Here is an 18,043-nt window from a genome sequence, read left to right as displayed (position 1 = left end):
TTCATTTTTTTTTCAGAATGCACTGTCTCAACGTTATATCCATTTTTAAACCAGAGTCGCGAAATGTTCGATGTGTAATCTCAAATTTTGATATTAATTTATTTAGAAAAATAAAACATACCATGAACTACATGCACTAAACGAATCATTTTAAAGTTTTGTAATATTTTATAGTATCGAATCGATGTGAAAACATCGATTCAAAGCATTTGATTAAATCGGTGAATCGATTCTGCTGATCCGATTCGAATCGATTCACAAAAATCGATGTCTCAGCCAGATTTGCCCAATGCTACAACCCATGCATGTGACACATACGTTTTGTTCTATTAAGTAGGTTGAACATTATCGAAGTTGCTGCATCCTGCTCTTACCCATTCGTCAACAAGTGGAAAAGAGCAGGATGCAGCAACTTCGACCGGTTCTATAACATTTACCCGAAAACCATTTACCCGAAACACATTTACCCGAATGACATTCACCCGAACGTCACTTACCCGAATGCGACAAATACCCGAACGCGACATTTACCCGAATGCGACATTTACCAGAATACGACATTTACCCGAATGCGACACTTACCCGAAAAATGCAAAAAAACCGTGGACTTGATCCCCATATGATTTGTCAATATGGCCCAGTGTTATACAGCCAGCTTTCGTTAGACCTTATAATCATCAGGCCAAGTGATCATCAAGCACTCTGGTACAGGACTAACTGGCGGTCAAAATGCAATTATGATTTGAGGATTTTTTAATGTTTTGTTTTTTTTTAACGTCTCCACATCACAAGCCCGAACGCCAACCCGAAATCATTCAGGAGGTCGCCCAAAAAGTGTTCACTGTGGACAATTTATTAGAAGTTGATAAAACTTAATCAGCTAGAAAAGGGTAACCCTTGAGCAATCTTTAGCAACGTTGTGATTCATGAAGGTTTACCTAGAGGGGAGAATTAGCATAAGTTAAAATTACCTAAAAAGAAGAAATAAAAATATTAAGGACAGACTTGTTGGCATTGGCGTATCTAGGATTTTTTCCTAGGGGGTGCCTAGGGGGTGCCAGTTACAGTGGCTTCCAGGTTGCTTTTTTGTAAAAAGAAATACCGAACCACCCTCAATTTCTTAGTATAATGATGTACTGCGTCGCGGGAAAAATGAAATAGATAGAATTTATATCTTCATTCTGAACTTAACTACTTAACAATTATCGCGACCATCCCTGTTTTGTGGATTGATAACAATCATGTCCATTAGAACACATTTTCGAAGCAATTATTAGACGTGTAAATCTCGAAAACTATAAAATATCCACAAATTTGCGTGTAACATGTATTCATCGTGACATTCTCTTTGTTTTATTGTATAATAATAACCCTTACAAAAATAGTTTTTAAGAAAAAAAATAAGAGCAGCAGTTTGGGTTTGGCCACATCATTAATGGCTAAAAAGCGTTTTTTAATTAGTTGAATATTACCACGTGAACATGAAAATACTTTTACTGAAAAATTGTGAGTATGATTCTCAAAACTACAAAATTTGCACTTTTTTGAACTTGTTTTTGAGAATTTCATCAGCATTTCATTCGGAAATTTTGGAAACTTCGATTATTACTTTGGGAACTTCTTTGGCTTTGAAATTTGTTTGAAAAAAAAAATCTTTGGCAATTCTATAAAAATTATGTCAAGGTGATTCTACGGCAATTACTTTTGGAGTTATTTTTAAATTTTCTTCAAAATTTCCTTCGATCCTTTCGGATAATTCATTGAGAATTTTATTCGAAGTTTGTTTTGTATTTTTTGATTTAAAATATATCGAGAATTCAATATTTTCTTCAGGAATTCCTCTGATAATTCTTATATGAATTCTTTTGGCAACTACTTCGAAAGTTCTAAGGTAATTTTGATGGATTTTTTTCCAACAATTTCTTTGGGAATCTGTCTGTAAGCTTTTCGTGAATTTCATAGGATTTTATTTGACCAAGACCAGTTGAGAATTTCTGATTTTCATATTCAGCATTTTTTGGAAGCAATATATATAAATAAAAATAAATCATAAATAATTTCAAAACAATCACGATAAAATTGCCTAATAAATTTGCAAAATAACTGAAATAATTTCAGAGAAATGGCCATTGAAATTGTAGAAAAAAATCCAAAGAAATTGCTGATAAAATTCTAATGAAACTACCGCAGAAATTAAAAAAAAAAAACAACCATGCCGAAGGAATCCTCAAAGAAATGGCCATACTATTGTCTAGCGAATACGGAGTCGTAGGTTCAAATCCCAACAGAACGCGATTTTTTTTTCGCAAATTCATCTCTCAATTTATCAATTCTGTGCCTTCTAAGTAATTACAAGTTTTTTCCGTACATTCCTATAGGATTTCACTAGAGATTTTTCTAGTAACACCTCCTAGGATTTCTCTGGAAATTCCAACTATTCCCGAAATTCGAAGGATTTCTACTGGAATTCCTTGAAGAAGCCCAAAAGGATTTCCAGGAGAAATACAGTGATTAATTTCTATAGTAATCCACGAATAAAAACTCTAGTGGAAATCCTGGATGAGTTTTTAGAAAAATCCCTGGAAGAATCAAAGGCATTTCTGGAAGTATCCTTGGAAAACTGCCTAGAAGAATCCTAGCAAGAATGCCAGGAGAAATCCCTAGAGGGATTCTTGCAGGTATCACAGTCAGAATTTCTGGAGGAGACCTAGGAGGCATTCCTGAAACAAGCCGAAGCTGTATAAGCAGCAGGAATCGCTTATGGAATCCCAGGAGGAATTCCTGGATGAATGTTAAGAGGAGTTTCTGGAGGATCCAATTTGGAGAAATCCCAGGAAGAAATCCTTTCGGATTTCCAGGAGGAAACACCGAGGGTACTTCTGCAAGGCTCCTAGAAAGATTACCTAGAACAATCCCAGCAAGTTTTTGAAGGAAACCGTGTAGAATAATTTCTAGAAGAATTTCGGGATGTATTACTGTAAGAAATTCTGAAGGAGTCCTAGGAGGCTTTACTGGAAGAACCCTTGAGAAATTTATGAGAGAATCCTTGGATAAAATATCTTCGATAAAAATTCCTGGAGTAATCACCAAAAAGGATCTCAAAAGGTCACAGGAAAAATCTCAAGAGGTATTCTTAAAAAGGACTCTGGGGTGTGTCATTGTAGAAATCGCAGCGAAAATCCTAGGAGGAATGGCTGGAGGAATCTATACAGGAATTTATAGAGAAACCCCATCAGGAATGCCTGGGGGAATCAAAAAAAAATCTTTTGAATGCCTAGAGAAGTCCCTGCAAGAACCGGTAGAGGTATTCTGGAAGAATCTATAGAGAAGGCCCTGAAGGAATCGCAGGAGGAATTGGTCGGGGTTCTGCTAAACCGAACCAAAGACCATTTTTTGAAAAATTGAGTTTTCTTTACCATTGGATGAAGAAATTGATGATCCTCCTTCCATGTGAAAATGCAGTAATTCTGACTGCTCTTCGTGGAGTAAATCCAAAATTTCTGTTTGGCAGAACATACAAAAAATAAAATTGCATCCAACCAGAGTGAACTGTGAACCATTCCATAGAATCAGCGAAATGTTTTAGTATTGGTCCAGATGAAGAACATTTTAAGTTCTGCTCATCGCCGTCAAATTTCTAACTTCCAACCGACTCATAGTAACAATCTGTGAGAGAATTAAACACGTTATTAGAAATACGGATGTTGGAGGATACAATTCTGTTTCGATGGCACTGATCGCCATTTTTCCAAATCACATTCAGCCAGACCGAACCAAATCCACTGCATTTTGAAATCTATTTATTCTCAACAATACAAAAATCAACTGGTTCCAAATACCTGCGTTATGTCGACACACCTCATACTGCTAATTTAACACAGAAGCCGTCATTGAACAACAAGGCTAATAAGAATAATGAAGCTTGAAAAAAAATCAAACACTTGGTTCGCTTTGGCTGATCGAAAAATGGCATTTTCACGAAAACCATGCTAAAGAAGAATGTTTGGAACTTGATTCAGACTTAACGACTGACCTTCAGCTAGGTAAAATGGCCTAGAGGTAACGTGCTTGGTTATCACTTAAAGGATCCAAGTTCGAATCTCTTTAATGTTTTCGATTTTTTTTTGTCTTGGTTCACTTTGGCAGATCATTTTCATGGTTTTCTTCGACCAGTATAAATTTGAAGCACACAAATTGCTCCACTTTCACATCTCAGGACCTCAGGACATGCAAGGACATCATTTGACATAATCACTTTTGCTCTGTGCCTGCACATGCACCGCCTATAAAAAAACATAGATGGGAAGGGCTGAGCTGGGAAGGCTTCCGCCGTGCATATTTAAAACTATTTTGAGACCTCCGTGCTACCATACCGCTTTCTCTCTGATTGATGTAAAGGATTTTGATTGATATCGATTACAAATTCATAGACGATGAAAAACTGAGTTTTTTTTTTCACAATTCGAATGGTTTTCTATGAAACAAAGAAACACAGTCAGCCACACTGAACTATAAACCATATTCCAATGTTTTTGTTCTGCCAGAGTGAACTGAGTGCAAAGTACTGAAAAATTAAATGTAATTATATCAATGATTTCAAATAATTTACATGTATTCTTCGTCTCTGATGGTTAATAAAGGCTTGTAAGTTTCATGTGTGTGGAAAAGTTTAAAAAAATCTTCGTTGTTGTTTATTTGTGAGTGGTTGAACTTTAAGCTTAATTATCTCGGAATAAAGTTTTTGGCGCTTAGTTCGGTTTAGCAGAACCCCGGCCAATTTCTGAAGGCCAAAGGGAGTTTCTGCAGGAATTCCATGAGGAATTTCTGGAAGAATCCTTGGAGAAATCCCTGGTAGGACACCCAAAGAAATTTCTGCAAGAATTCCAGGAAGATTACCTGGCAAGATCCCAGCAAAAAAGCCAGGTGAAAGCTCTAGAAGATTCCGTAGCATAATTTCTGAACTACCACAGTTAGAATTTATTAAGGATGAATAGCTGGAAGAACCGCAGGAATTGCTAAAGGAATCCCTGATGGAATATCTGGAGCAGCGCTTCCCAAAATCAGTTTTCGTGGCGCCCCCACGTGTCGCAGGCTCGCTTTTTCTACTCCTTTTAGCGAGCCTGCAAGAAGCTGGTGCGCCGCGAAAACGGAGTTTGGGAAGCGCAGATCTGGAGGAATTTCTAGAATTCCGGGAGGTATCATAGAAGTAATTTCTAGAGAAATCCTAGAATCAGGAATACCGGGGATATCCAAAGAGAAGTTCCTCTAACAAATGCCTGGAGAAATACCTATAGTTCTCCTTGAAAGAATCGGTAGAAATATACTGGAGGAATCCCTGATGGAATCGCAGGAGGAATTTCTGGAGGAATCTGGAGATTTCCCGAAAGTATTGCAGCAAGTACAGTGTATCAAACAATTGTCCGTACAGCAATTTTTTAGGCAAAATAATTTTTCATTCAAATGTTCATAACTTTTTTATGCATCAATCAAAAACGCGGAACCAATCATTGGCCAATCATGAACCAAATATTAAAGCTCCATTGGTAACATTTTGAGTGTTATCGAATAAGTTTTCTGAAAATTATAGAACTTTTAGAAAAACTTATAAGTTCTTTGAACACATTTTTAAAACATTATATCTCAGTATGTATTCGATGGAACTTATTCAATTTTTTGTGTGTTACAGTTGATACCTAATGTTTTCAAATGCAGCTACTTTTGAGGTTTTATTTTCACTACAAAAAATATGAAAAACGTGCCAATGTAGTTGACGATGTTTAAAAAATTACCTTATTTTGCACATATAATCTGCTAAACGTTTTCCACTAACAAAAGTGCATTAACTGAACGATAAATACATAGGACCTACTCTTCATATATAGTTTGGTAGGTCTTGTATCAAAATATTACATTAAGAGAGTTTAAAAACGTTGAAAACACTTGATCAAAATATGATAAATTTTCAAATGACACTCTAAACATAAACAGATTTTTCATATTTTTTGTAGTGAATATAAAATCTCAATCGAAGCTGTATATGAAAGCCTTAGGTATAAGCTGTATCACAAAAAAAAAAATGGAAAAAGCTTCATCGAGTCCATATTGAGATATAATGTTTTAAAAATGTGTTCAAAAATCTAAAAGTTCTATAACTTTCAGAAAACTTATTCGATCTCGCTCAAAATTTTACCCCTGTGGAATTTCCGGAAGAACTTCTGGAGGAAGTCCTGGTTAAATTCTTGAAGAAATCTCTAGAAGAATTACCGATGGGATTTTAAGAAAAAATCCCAGGATGATTTTCTGGAAGAATTTTCGAAAGAACTTCCCTAGTAGAATTCCTAAAGGTACCACAGTGAAAATTTTTGGAGGAGTTCTAAGAGAAATTGCTGGAATCCTAGCCACAGTTCCCAGAGGAAGGCCAATATAAGCTCCTGGAGGAATTTCATGGGAAATTTCTGGAAGAATCCCTGAATAAAATCTCTGAAGGAATTCCTGGAAGAATCAACGGAGGAACTTCTGAAAGGATCCAGGAAGGTTGTCGTGGATACCAGGAATTCCTGAAAAAAATCCAAGAAATTTTTTTAGAAGAATCCCTAGAAGAATTCCAAGAAGAACCATAGTAAGAATTTTCGAAAGAAATACTACAAGAAAATACTGGATCAATCTCAACAGAAATTTCTAGAATGTACAACCCCATCAGAACTGCCTGGAGAATCCTGAGGGAAGTTTATTGAAGAAATATCGGGAGGAATCCATAAAGAAAGCCTAGAGAAATCACTGTATGAATAGATAAAGGTACTTCTGGAGGAATCCATGCAGAAGTCTGTTGATTGTTCTTACCAATAATCAAAGCGCCAAAACGCACAACAGGTATTTTAGTAATTATGGGTGTGTGTTGAGTTTTTTTCGAATGTGCCATTAATAAATATTCGATTTTATTGAGTATAATTTTAAATTTTAGGTGACTGTTAAGGAAAAATTCTAGGGGGTGCCAAATTTGTTCTAGGGGGTGCCTGGCACCCCTGGAACCCCCCCTAGCTACGCCAATGCTTGTTGGAATCCCAAAATGGCCGCCACAATGGCCGGCTTTGGCACCTACTCACGATTTCGAAGGCACAAATCTCCTCGAAAACAAAATCAGCGCACCTGATCTTCTTATGTTAAGCTTATTACAAGTGAGCAAGAACAGAATAATGAAATGCAATGTTGTGTGAAGCTTGCTTCTTGAGATTTGTGCGTTTGAAGTTTTGATGCATTTATGAAGCGGGATGTCAAAACGTTTGTCCTTAAGGGTTTGCGGAAACGTAAGAAGCAAATGCAATGCATTTAGGAAAACTGCGACGAAGGGAGAGGTTGCTGATTCAAACATTTTTCCTGATATTCAGCGTGCATATCCGATGGCCGAAGGTGATGTACTTGTCTATTCAAATATGGATCCTGAAGAGCTCAGTATGCTTCTAACAGGCCTTTTTTGAAACTATTGTGTTCTCTTAAAATATGCTTAAACTTTTGCTATTGGCGCTAATTCCGAATCATATTGAATCATATTTTAACAAATAATTCTCCCTTCTTTTTATTATTGGCTGTTCTTTGGAACTATAAAATGCTGTTACAATATAGGGTGACGATGGGTATTATCGGCAGGTTTGTTCTTTTCGTCATGGGGGTTTTTTGTCGGCCAAACCCGAGCATAAGGGAATAACAGCAGCATAAGGAGCTGTGTTATTTGGCCAAAATAACTGAATAATAAAATCGATTATTTTTAAGTTATTACCATAATAAATTGTGTTATAAACTTGTCTGTCATAAGCGGCAAAATAACAAATTCCATAACAAAAAAATGTTCCTGGAAAACCATTTCAATAACTTGTTTTGTTAGTTTCAATAACAACTTAATAACAGTGAATTCGGAAAATATTTCAATAACAAATTTTGATCTTAATATGTTATTGATGATATTCGGAGAGCAGAATTTGCTATGATATCAAACGCGTTACTAAATAAGTTATAATACTTATTGTATTAAATTATTCGCTTTGTCTCACAAACCCGCCACTAACATGAGGTTCATCACTCTGACGTAAGAAATATTTTCATTCTAAGAGATTTGAAGTCGCAAGATAATCGAACTTTAGTAATTTATATATTATCGAATATGACGAGCTTCGATTTCCACCTGTAATTTGTAAACTGTTATACTTTAATTGTTTTCAGAGCACGTGTAACCTTTGTTTTTTTTTCAGTAGGAAAACTGAAGAATTTTTAGAAAGCTTAACAGTTTTGCAGAAAATTTTTGAGATATTGGAAATATTGTACAGATTATTACAATTTTCCTGGAAAGATTGTTTTAATTCCTCTATTTTTTCCCTGGATTCAAGAATTATGTCGAATATTCTTTTTGGATTCTACAAGAATCCCTCCAAAAATTTTGCTTTAATTTCTCCTGAACTTCCTCTGATGATTCCTACAGGACTTTCACCAGAAATTTTTGCAATATGTTTTTCCAAAATTCCTCTATTTATTTGTCTACGGATTCCGTCAAAAGCTCCTTTTATTCGTCCAAAAACTTGGTCATAAACTTTTCCATAAATGACTCCAAAAATCTTCCAGAAATTTCTCCGAGAGTTCTTTGACGGAATCTTTCATGGATTTTCAAAGACTCCTCTAGAAATTCCTCCAGAATCCTGCAGAGAATGCCTTCAAGGGTTTCTTCAGAATATCCTGTGATCATTTGTTCTGAAGTTCATCTTAAGATTTCTCAGAAAATTACTTTGTGGATTTCATCATGAGTTTTTCCGAAGGATTCTCCAAGAGTTTTCCAAAAAAATTGCCAAGAATCCTAATAATTGCTCAGAAGAATTAACTTCGGAATTGCTATTAAAATTGCGCCAGTAGTTCTCTTGAAGACTTCTCCAGGGATTTATCGAAAGGTTCCTCCAGAACTTCCAAGTGGCTATCCGAAAATTATTTAAGGAATTCTTAAAAGGAGTCATTCAGGAATTTCCTTTTTAACTGAATACAAAAATGGAACAACACTAAGGGACAGGTCATAATTGTCGAATTGTTGCTGTGATTTCAAAACTTGTTACTGTTGTGCTATTGCTGATAAGTTGATCAATAGTACAACAATAACTGAACTTGTACTTCAACAAAACATGCTATTTAAATGTAATTTAGTTAATGTATATCTATAGCTTGATTATAACAAAATGAGATTGTCCAACAAAATTTGTTATAGAAAAGTTTTGCCTTGATAATTTAATAATAACAAAACAAGATATAAAAACAGGTTATGTGATTCCGTAGTTATAAACTTGCTATTCTCCTCTGCTCGGGAATTTCTTGAAACCTGGTCATATAACTCAGCTTGGTTGGGAAGGATTTGAGGCCTACTCTGAGTTCAATAGCTTTCAAAAAAACCCCCATGACGAAGAGAACAAAACTGCCGAAAATACACAATTTCCCCTAGTTATTGAAGTTTTTATTTGAGAATTCTTTTTATTTCAAGCTATGACTGTTCTTTCGAAGTTATAGCTATTCCTTTGAAAACTATAAGCATTTTAATCTGAAATGTTTCCTTCTTTTAAATATTGAATGTTCTTTCAAATTGACGATCTTATAACCATACCACAACGAAGTTCGTTTTTATTATAATTCATGTGGTATTGAATTCTTGCCCCAGACCTTGTCAAATGGCTAGCTTTCTGATAAGTGAGAATTCCCGAAAAGACATCGAGCCATTCGGCAAAAAATCATTCATGCCGAAAGTCATGAGGATGAATGCTAAATTGTTCTTGGTGATTTAAGATAAATTGAACTGTTTTAAGCATAACTGATCATTCGAATGTAATGACTTTTTCATTACCAAGCTATAACATTTTAACAACACAGGCTGCTTTGAGCTACTTATATACTCGGTCACAATTTAGCAGCCATACTGCAAGTATTCTCCACTTCTTCTAATATTTGCCTTCTTTTTAAAATAGGCTGCTCTTTTGAATTTGCAGAGTCCAACTGTGTACTGTAGCTGACTTGGTCGACCAAACTGGAAATAGAGGCTATTTTTCGAGTTGGAATGTTATATTGTTTATTTGCAGACGAACTTCTAACTCCTTGAAAGATTTGTCCTTCTTTGAATAATAAGCTGTTCTTTCAAGTTAAGATTTACACAATTGACTGGTGGCCAAATTAGCAACTTAATCAGATATTTTCCTTTTTTTGGAATAGACTGTTCTCAAATATTTCATAAGACTAATGATTTCAAATTGTTGTTTGGTTATGATTTTGATCTCAAAATTGCGTTCAAAGAAGAATCGTGGCTACTTCAATTTCGGATTGTTGCCGTTACTTTTTACTATTAAGCCAATACTGTTAAACATACGCAATAAGTCTTGCGTGTAAACGATGCCTAACTGATTACATTTGAGATGTAAATTGTCATCGCAATTCAAATCAAGTCATTTAGATTGACGCAGACCACATATGCCTCGACCGAGAAAACCAATGTGCAACATATTGTCATCGTTTAGTAGAAATATGTTTCTCCAAAATGCAACACTCAAATAAACCTAAGATAATCATAAGGTCAGAGTTCATAACGGCTCCAATGAATTTCATAAGGTTGGTTAATGACACAGAATCGACTCACAGTTGGGTTTTTATGCACATTTAGCAACACGATATTCTCAAGCATCGATAGCCGCGTGGGTTGGGCACGAGCTCAGTGATCTCAACGTTCATGGATCGATTCCAGTCTGCATCATTTTACGATTTTTCAGCTCTTTTCATAAGTTATCATAATTGAACATGCATAATTTTTATAAGGTATTCTTATGGCTTCCATACTTTACAGTTATGGCTAGATTTCATAAGGTATTTTGATGAATTTCGGTAGTCTACTTCGCTGAGTGTATAGATATTGATGAATATTGGGAAAGCATGCATAGATTATTGGTATGTATACACAAAAGCGCCTTTTACACAGATTGCCCCCGCCAATCCGTCAACGCCGCTGCCGACGTCAGCTAAGTGTTTCTTTGTCATCAAATCGAAGGCGATTGCTGAAAAGATGGGTTCTCCGCTCCCAATCCATCATTTAACCCGAGACAGGAATGAGTGGGGCTGTGGTTGAAACAATAGGACTAGAGACGAGACACACTGTCGTCGTCGTCGTCGAGATGGTGGGAATTATGCAGGAAATTTTTCGAGGGTGGAAACTGGGGAGTAGGATTCAGGAACATGCACAGAACGACACACACACGTACATTGCATTATTGGTTTGCTTGAGCTTAGCGGTATGAATACGATGGTTTAGAGGATTTTGACACATTCAGGTGAATTTCAGGGTTTTCCGTATGTATGCAGTTTTGCTTGATGAAAGCTTATAGCACTAATCATACCTGTTTGAGTACTAGAATCAAAAAACGTACTAGTGGTTTCTACTGTCATGGTACTGACGGTGCCGTCGATAATCTGGGCACAGGAATCGCGCCGGCCGCGGTAGCTGAAATGGGAATGGTAGAAATAATTTAATGGCTTTCGTCTGAAGTTGAGTCTTTTACTGGCCCTATCACTTATTTTATCAGTTATATTCCAACTAATTTAGATAGGGTCTGGGACCATTAGGTTAGTCAAATTCAAACCAATTAACCTATTTTTTTTGTACACGATGATACGTAAGATTTATTACAATAAACTTTGATCTTGATGTTTTTATACCTAGAGTAATCATGCAGGAATATAGGAATATTCCAGGATCAAGATGTATAGTTGTAGTTTGTTTAATTTTTGTGTTTTTTTTTCTGGTTATATTTGCAGGTTTACTTCTAATGAACATTTTATTTTAGGAGGATTCAGGTAAATTTATTATGTAATAAAAATATCGTAAAATATATAACTGTTATTTGCGTCTCACTAAAAGATTACTAAATGTCAATACCATTTTTAATTTCAGATGTTTAACCAAAAGGGCCAGCAGCGATAAATATGGAAAAGTAACCCAGATGAATTTTGTCAACTGATTCAACATAACCAGATAATACTATTATTTGGTTCGATTGGCTTTAATCGATAATTTTTCATCACCCTCTGAGGTTTCATAAGTGTAAGTGTGCATCAACTATCCATACTAGCAGAATTTGATTGTTCACCAGTTCCTGGTTTTCTTCTTAATTTTTACATAACGGCTCTAATGCGACATAACCTGCATCCCATCTTAAGTATTTCATAAGCACAGTTATGTAAATCAGGAAAGATTTTTTATGGAATCCCTAGATAATATTATATTACAGAAAAAAAACCTCTAAAGAGAATCCCAGACTCTCAAGAAATAAGAAAAAAAAATCGAGAGGTATCACGGAGATACCCACGCATGCAGGACAGCCGGGAGGAAGCCCTGAACAAATCCGGATCAAAAATGAAGGAAGAATACCTGAAGCTATACCGGAAGAGTTTTGGAATTATCTCTCGAAAGAACTGATCTTTGTAGGAATTTTGAAAAAAAAAAAACATTCCTGGTGCTTTCCCGAGCAAATCGTTCAAGATATTTCAGGAGATAGTCATGCAGTAATCCTTGAAAACAAAAACCCTGGAGGAATCTCAAAAGTAATCACTGAAGGAATCCTGAACAAATAATGAAGGATTCCCGGTGAGAATCTTTTGAGAAATGAAGAAATTTCGGGAAGAATGCATGAAGGAAACCCCGCAGGAATGCAGTAATACCCTGGAAGAATCCCAGGAAATTCCAAGAGGAAGCAATGGAAGAAATTCTAAAAGAATTCGTGGAGGATCCCTGCGAGGAACCTTTGGATGAATCTCAAGATAAATCCTGGATAGATTCTCGGGATAAATTCCAGCAAGAATATATGACGAAGTTCCTGAACAAATCTCTGAAAAAACCCTGGGACAAATCTATAGAGAAACAATAGGAGGAATTTTTGATGAATTCCAAAGAAATCCCTGGATGAGATAGTAGAAGGTGTCTATGGGGGAAATCCAGAGATAATTCCAGAGGAAATTCCAGAGGGAATTACTAAAATAATCCTTAGAAATTCAGACATTATTTCTTGACGGCATTCATAAAAAAATCCAGACGAGTGATGCTGGAAGAAAACTTGAGGAATCTTTAAAGAAATCAGCGAGAGGAAACCCTAAAAAATCCCCAGATAAGAATTCCGACGAAGCCTCAATACAAGTTCATAAAAAAAAATCTGAGATAAATCCGAGTTAAGTCCCGGGAGAATATCATAAAGAATCTCGCGAGGAATCTTTGAAAAATCGAGGAAGAAATTCCTGAAAAATCTTTGCACATCTGGAAAATGGTCAGATATAGCCGAAGCTGTAAACGCGCTTGTATTAAGCAAGACAATGCTGAGGAAGACGAGTTCGTTTTTTAGCCGGCTTTGGTACTTTTCGAGCTGCAAAACGGTGAGTCGATAAGGAGAATCTATGTCGTCCAACATAGCTCTGGTCCTCACAAGTTCCTACCTCATGCTTTCATGGGTCAAGCTAAAAGTTGTATGCCTGGCTGGTAGTGCAGCCTGAGTACTGTTGTCCTTCTGACTTCAGCTAGATTGAGGAGGTACGACCCGAGCGTCTGTTCACCAAGGAGGTGTGGCTCAAACATCGTCTGTTCTGGCATCCAGGGGCTGAGTAATGCTGCATCACGCCCAGCTAAATCCAAGGTAGTAGCCCCATTAGCGTGGTCGCTCCAGTGATAGTTGGGACGCTAAACAGAACTGGCATGATGGCCCTCCAGCAAGGCAGGAGTGTTGGCGCAGGCCTAATAAAATAGTTTCTCAGGGGTAGTACGGCATGAAATTTCTATTGGTTTGAACTGCACGTGTCTAGGATAGTGTATGATTACGGTAGTGCAGAAAGTGTTTATTAGTTCTTGAGATATGGCTACACCAGGGGATCATCCGCGCATTACTCTTTTTGTCGAACAATCAAAGAGAAATCAATCGCTGCACTGCCCATATTCGCATAGTCGATGTAACCACCAACATCTGCTCTGATGGGAAAACACGATTTTATAGATTTTTTCCGGATTTACATATGCACCGACTATTTGAATGAAATAATCTGTCCGTTTCGTGAATTTTTTTTTTTTTTTTTACTTATTCGTTTATTTGGAAGGCTCGGGCGCCACATGGGCATAACTGAGCCGAAATCTTTTGTTTTTTTTTTTTACAATGGTTATACATTTTACAATTTATTACTGCCTTAAAACTATGTTAGTTTGGGAAGCCGAAGTACTCGCGGCTGTTTCGAGGTTAAGGATTGAAGAAAAAAAAAAAAATGGGAAGGACGGATTTATGGGTTTAAAACTAAATTATTTGCTAACTTATACTAAAACTTTGATGGGACAAATTGTCCATATCTGTAACGGAACCAAAAAGAAAGGACTTTATCGGTAGAAAACGACAAGAAGAGGACAAACGGAAGGGGGTGACAACAGACAGGGGCGAACAACAAAACCAAAAGGCGGACAACGAAAACAAGGAACGTACTACATCAAACTCTGACATCAACACGTTTCAAAAACTGGTAAATCAGGTTCATGTATTCCAAATCAAGTCCTGCCAACACTTCTCTAACGGGTTTCTGTTGTTTTCCTCGGACCCGGAGAATTTCATGTAGCTCAGATCTGACCTCACGATACTCATTGCATCCCCACACGACATGTTCGATATCCTGGTAAGCCACGCCACAGACACAGAGATTGCTTTCTGAGAGCCCAACACGGAAGGTATGTGCGTTCAACAAATAGTGGTTGGACATCAACCGACACATTACACGAATGAAATCGCGGCTCAAATCCAACCCTTTGAACCATGGCTTCTTCGACACCTGTGGAATGATGGAGTGCAACCATCTACCCATCTCTCCATCTCTCCATTTGTGTTGCCAGCTGATCAAGGTCTCCTGACGGGCCAATTCAAAAAATTCGTCGAAGGCGATTTGACGCTCATAAATATCGCCTTCGCTAGCGCCCACCTTAGCCAGAGAGTCCGCTTTCTCATTGCCCGGAATTGAGCAATGTGAAGGGACCCAAGCTATGGTGATGATGTATGAGCGTTTGGACAAAGCACTCAAGACTTGGCGTATTCCTTTCAGGAAGTACGCTGAGTGCTTCATCGGTTTCATTGACCGAACAGCCTCCAGAGAGCTTAGACTGTCGGTAAAAATGAAGTAGTGCTCATGTGGTAGAGTGCGAATGTACTCTAAGGTGTAGTATATAGCCGCTAGCTCAGCAATATATACCGAACATGGCTTTTGAAGCATAAAGGTGGCGCTATGAAATTCGTTGTAGACACCGAATCCAGTCGAATCATCGGTTTTGGAACCATCTGTGAAGAACTGTCTGGCCCCGCTAACATGCCCGAACTTACTTGCAAAAATTTGTGGAATACCTATGGAACGAAAAGATTCCGGTATACCGGTGATCTCATCCTTCATAGAGAGATCAAAATCCACAGAGGAGCTGTCGAAGTCTGAGAAGTTGTCACGATTGGTGTTAACCGGAGATGGGCTTACCTCCAGCGTCATGTACCAGTAGTACACACTCATAAAACGAGTTTGGGGATTCTGTTCGAGCAGCTTTTCGAAGTTTTCTATGACCAACGGATTCACAACCTCGCATCGGATGAGGAACCGGAACGACAACTCCGCAAAGCGGTCTGTCAGAGGCTGTACACCAGCAAGTACCTCTAAACTCATTGTGTGAGTCGAGTTCATGCAACCTAACGCGATCCGAAGGCAACGGTACTGAACCCGTTGAAGCTTCAGCAAGTGTGTTTTCGCCGCGGATTGAAAACAGAAGCTACCGTATTCTAAAACCGATAGAATGGTTGTTTGGTACAGCCTGATCAGATCTTCCGGGTGTGCTCCCCACCATGTTCCGGTAATAGTTCGCATAAAGTTGATTCGTTTTTGGCATTTCTGTATCAGATACACAATGTGCTTCCCCCAGGTGCATTTGGAGTCGAACCAGACGCCGAGGTATTGTGAAGACATGCTATGAGTGATTGTCTTACCCATCAGAACGAGCGGAAACTTTGCCGGTTTGTGTTTTTTAGAAAAGACAACCATCTCAGTTTTCTCCGGAGAGAACTCGATACCCAGCTTGAGAGCCCAAGTAGACAAATTGTCCAAAGTATCCTGTAGTGGTCCTTGCAGATCGACTGCTATTGATCCCGTTACAGAGACAACACAGTCATCCGCAAGCTGCCTTAACGTGCAGTTTTCCATGAGACAATCATCTATGTCTCTAACATAAAAGTTGTAAAGAAGGGGGCTTAGACATGAACCCTGGGGGAGGCCCATGTAGCTAATTCGTGAAACTGTCAAGTCACCATGAGCGAAACTCATCTGCTTCTCAAACAGCAAATTATACAAAAAGTTGTTAAGAATTGGGGAAAGGCCACAGTCGTGTAGTTTGTCGGAAAGAACATCGACACAAACTGAATCAAAAGAACCCTTAATATCCAAAAACACTGAGCCCATTTGCTGCTTTTGAGCAAAGGCAAGCTGAATTTCTGAAGAAAGCAACGCAAGACAGTCGTTCGTACCTTTGCCTCTGCGGAAACCAAACTGTGTGTCTGACAACATGCCATTCGATTCAACCCATTTGTCCAGTCGAAAGAGAATCATCTTCTCCAACAGCTTCCGTAGACAAGACAACATCGCGATTGGACGGTACGAATTATGATCCGACGCGGGTTTCCCGGGTTTTTGAACAGCTATCACCCTCACTTGTCTCCAATCATCCGGAACGATGTTGTTATCCAGGAACTGATTGAACAAGTTCAACAAGCGCCTCTTAGCGACGTCGGGGAGGTTTTTAAGCAAGTTGAACTTGATTCGATCCATTCCTGGAGCGGAATTGTTACATGAAAGAAGAGCAAGTGAGAATTCAACCATTGAAAACGGCCTATCCATGTCGTCCCTATCGTCGGAAACATCACGAATTATTCGCTCCACGGGCACGGAATCTGGACAAACTTTTTTTTGCGAACTTGAGGATCCATCGAGGAGAGCTTTCTCGATCCTCGTTGACCGACGACGCGTTACGCATTCTTCTACCGACGTTCCAAAGAGTTCTCATCGAAGTCTCGCGCGACAAACCCTCGACGAACCGACGCCAGTAACCGCTTTTCTTCGCCTTGATCAAGTTCTTGAACTTGCTTTCAAGGGAAGCGAACCGCTTGAAGTTTTCGACCGAACCGCGTTTCCGAAACTCTTTGAACGCCGCGGATTTCTCGCGATATATTTCTGTACACTCACTATCCCACCACGGATTGGGGGGTTTCCTGCGAACCGACGGACCTGGCACTGGTCGACGTTGTGCCTGACGCGCACTACTGATGATCAGTTCTGATAGAAACTGATACTCTTACCGCGGTGGAAGGACTTCTACCGATTGTTCACCGTCGATAATTGCTTCTGCGTACTTCTCCCAGTCAATGTGCTTGGTGAGATCGTAGGCGATGTCGATAGATGGAGGTTGATGTGACCCATTGGAAATAGAAACAACAATCGGCAGATGATCACTACCATGAGGATCCTGGATAACCTTCCATGTACACTCCAGCGATAGTGAGCTCGAACAGATTGAGAGGTCTAATCGGCTGTTTCTAGGGCTGCCATCTTGAGCTGGAGGTGCCACTCGTGTAACTTCTCCGGTATTCAAAATTGTCATGTTGAAGTCGTCGCAGAGGTCATATATCAACGTTGAACGGCTGTCATCGTACAGTTCCCCCCAGCCTGTACCATGGGAGTTGAAATCTCCCATGAGCAGCCGAGGCTCGGGCATAACCGAGCAGATGTGGGCGAGATCCCTGCGAAATATTGCAGTTCTCGGTGGAAGATATATGGAGGCAACACTGAGGGTTTTACCTCGGATAGTCACCTCACATGCGACGGCTTCAATGCCTGTCATCGGATGAAAATCGACTCTGTAAAATGAGTGCTGCTTCTTGATCCCTAGAAGCACCCCTCCGTAAGAGTCGGATCGATCAAGGCGAATGATATTATAATCGGG

At 38.5% G+C, this 18,043-nt stretch overlaps 1 protein-coding gene across 9 annotated transcripts in view; it reads right to left on the bottom strand.

Moving 5' to 3' along the window:
* Nucleotides 1-18,043, bottom strand: part of LOC109401980 (uncharacterized) — a 596,458-nt gene that overhangs the window by 532,087 nt on the left and 46,328 nt on the right. For 8 of the 9 annotated variants that reach the window (XM_062859577.1, XM_062859578.1, XM_062859583.1 and 5 more), the window contains one exon: nucleotides 11,400-11,503. In XM_062859577.1, coding sequence (XP_062715561.1) covers nucleotides 11,400-11,503 — 104 coding nt within the window. The remainder of the gene's footprint in view (nucleotides 1-11,399; nucleotides 11,504-18,043) is intronic. The other variant, XM_062859580.1, reaches the window with a different exon arrangement.

This window comes from Aedes albopictus, chromosome 3 (genome assembly GCF_035046485.1).
Source record: "Aedes albopictus strain Foshan chromosome 3, AalbF5, whole genome shotgun sequence".
Lineage (NCBI taxonomy): Eukaryota > Metazoa > Arthropoda > Insecta > Diptera > Culicidae > Aedes > Aedes albopictus.
Note: the sequence above shows the minus strand (reverse complement) of the source record. Positions and strands in the feature narration are given on the sequence as shown.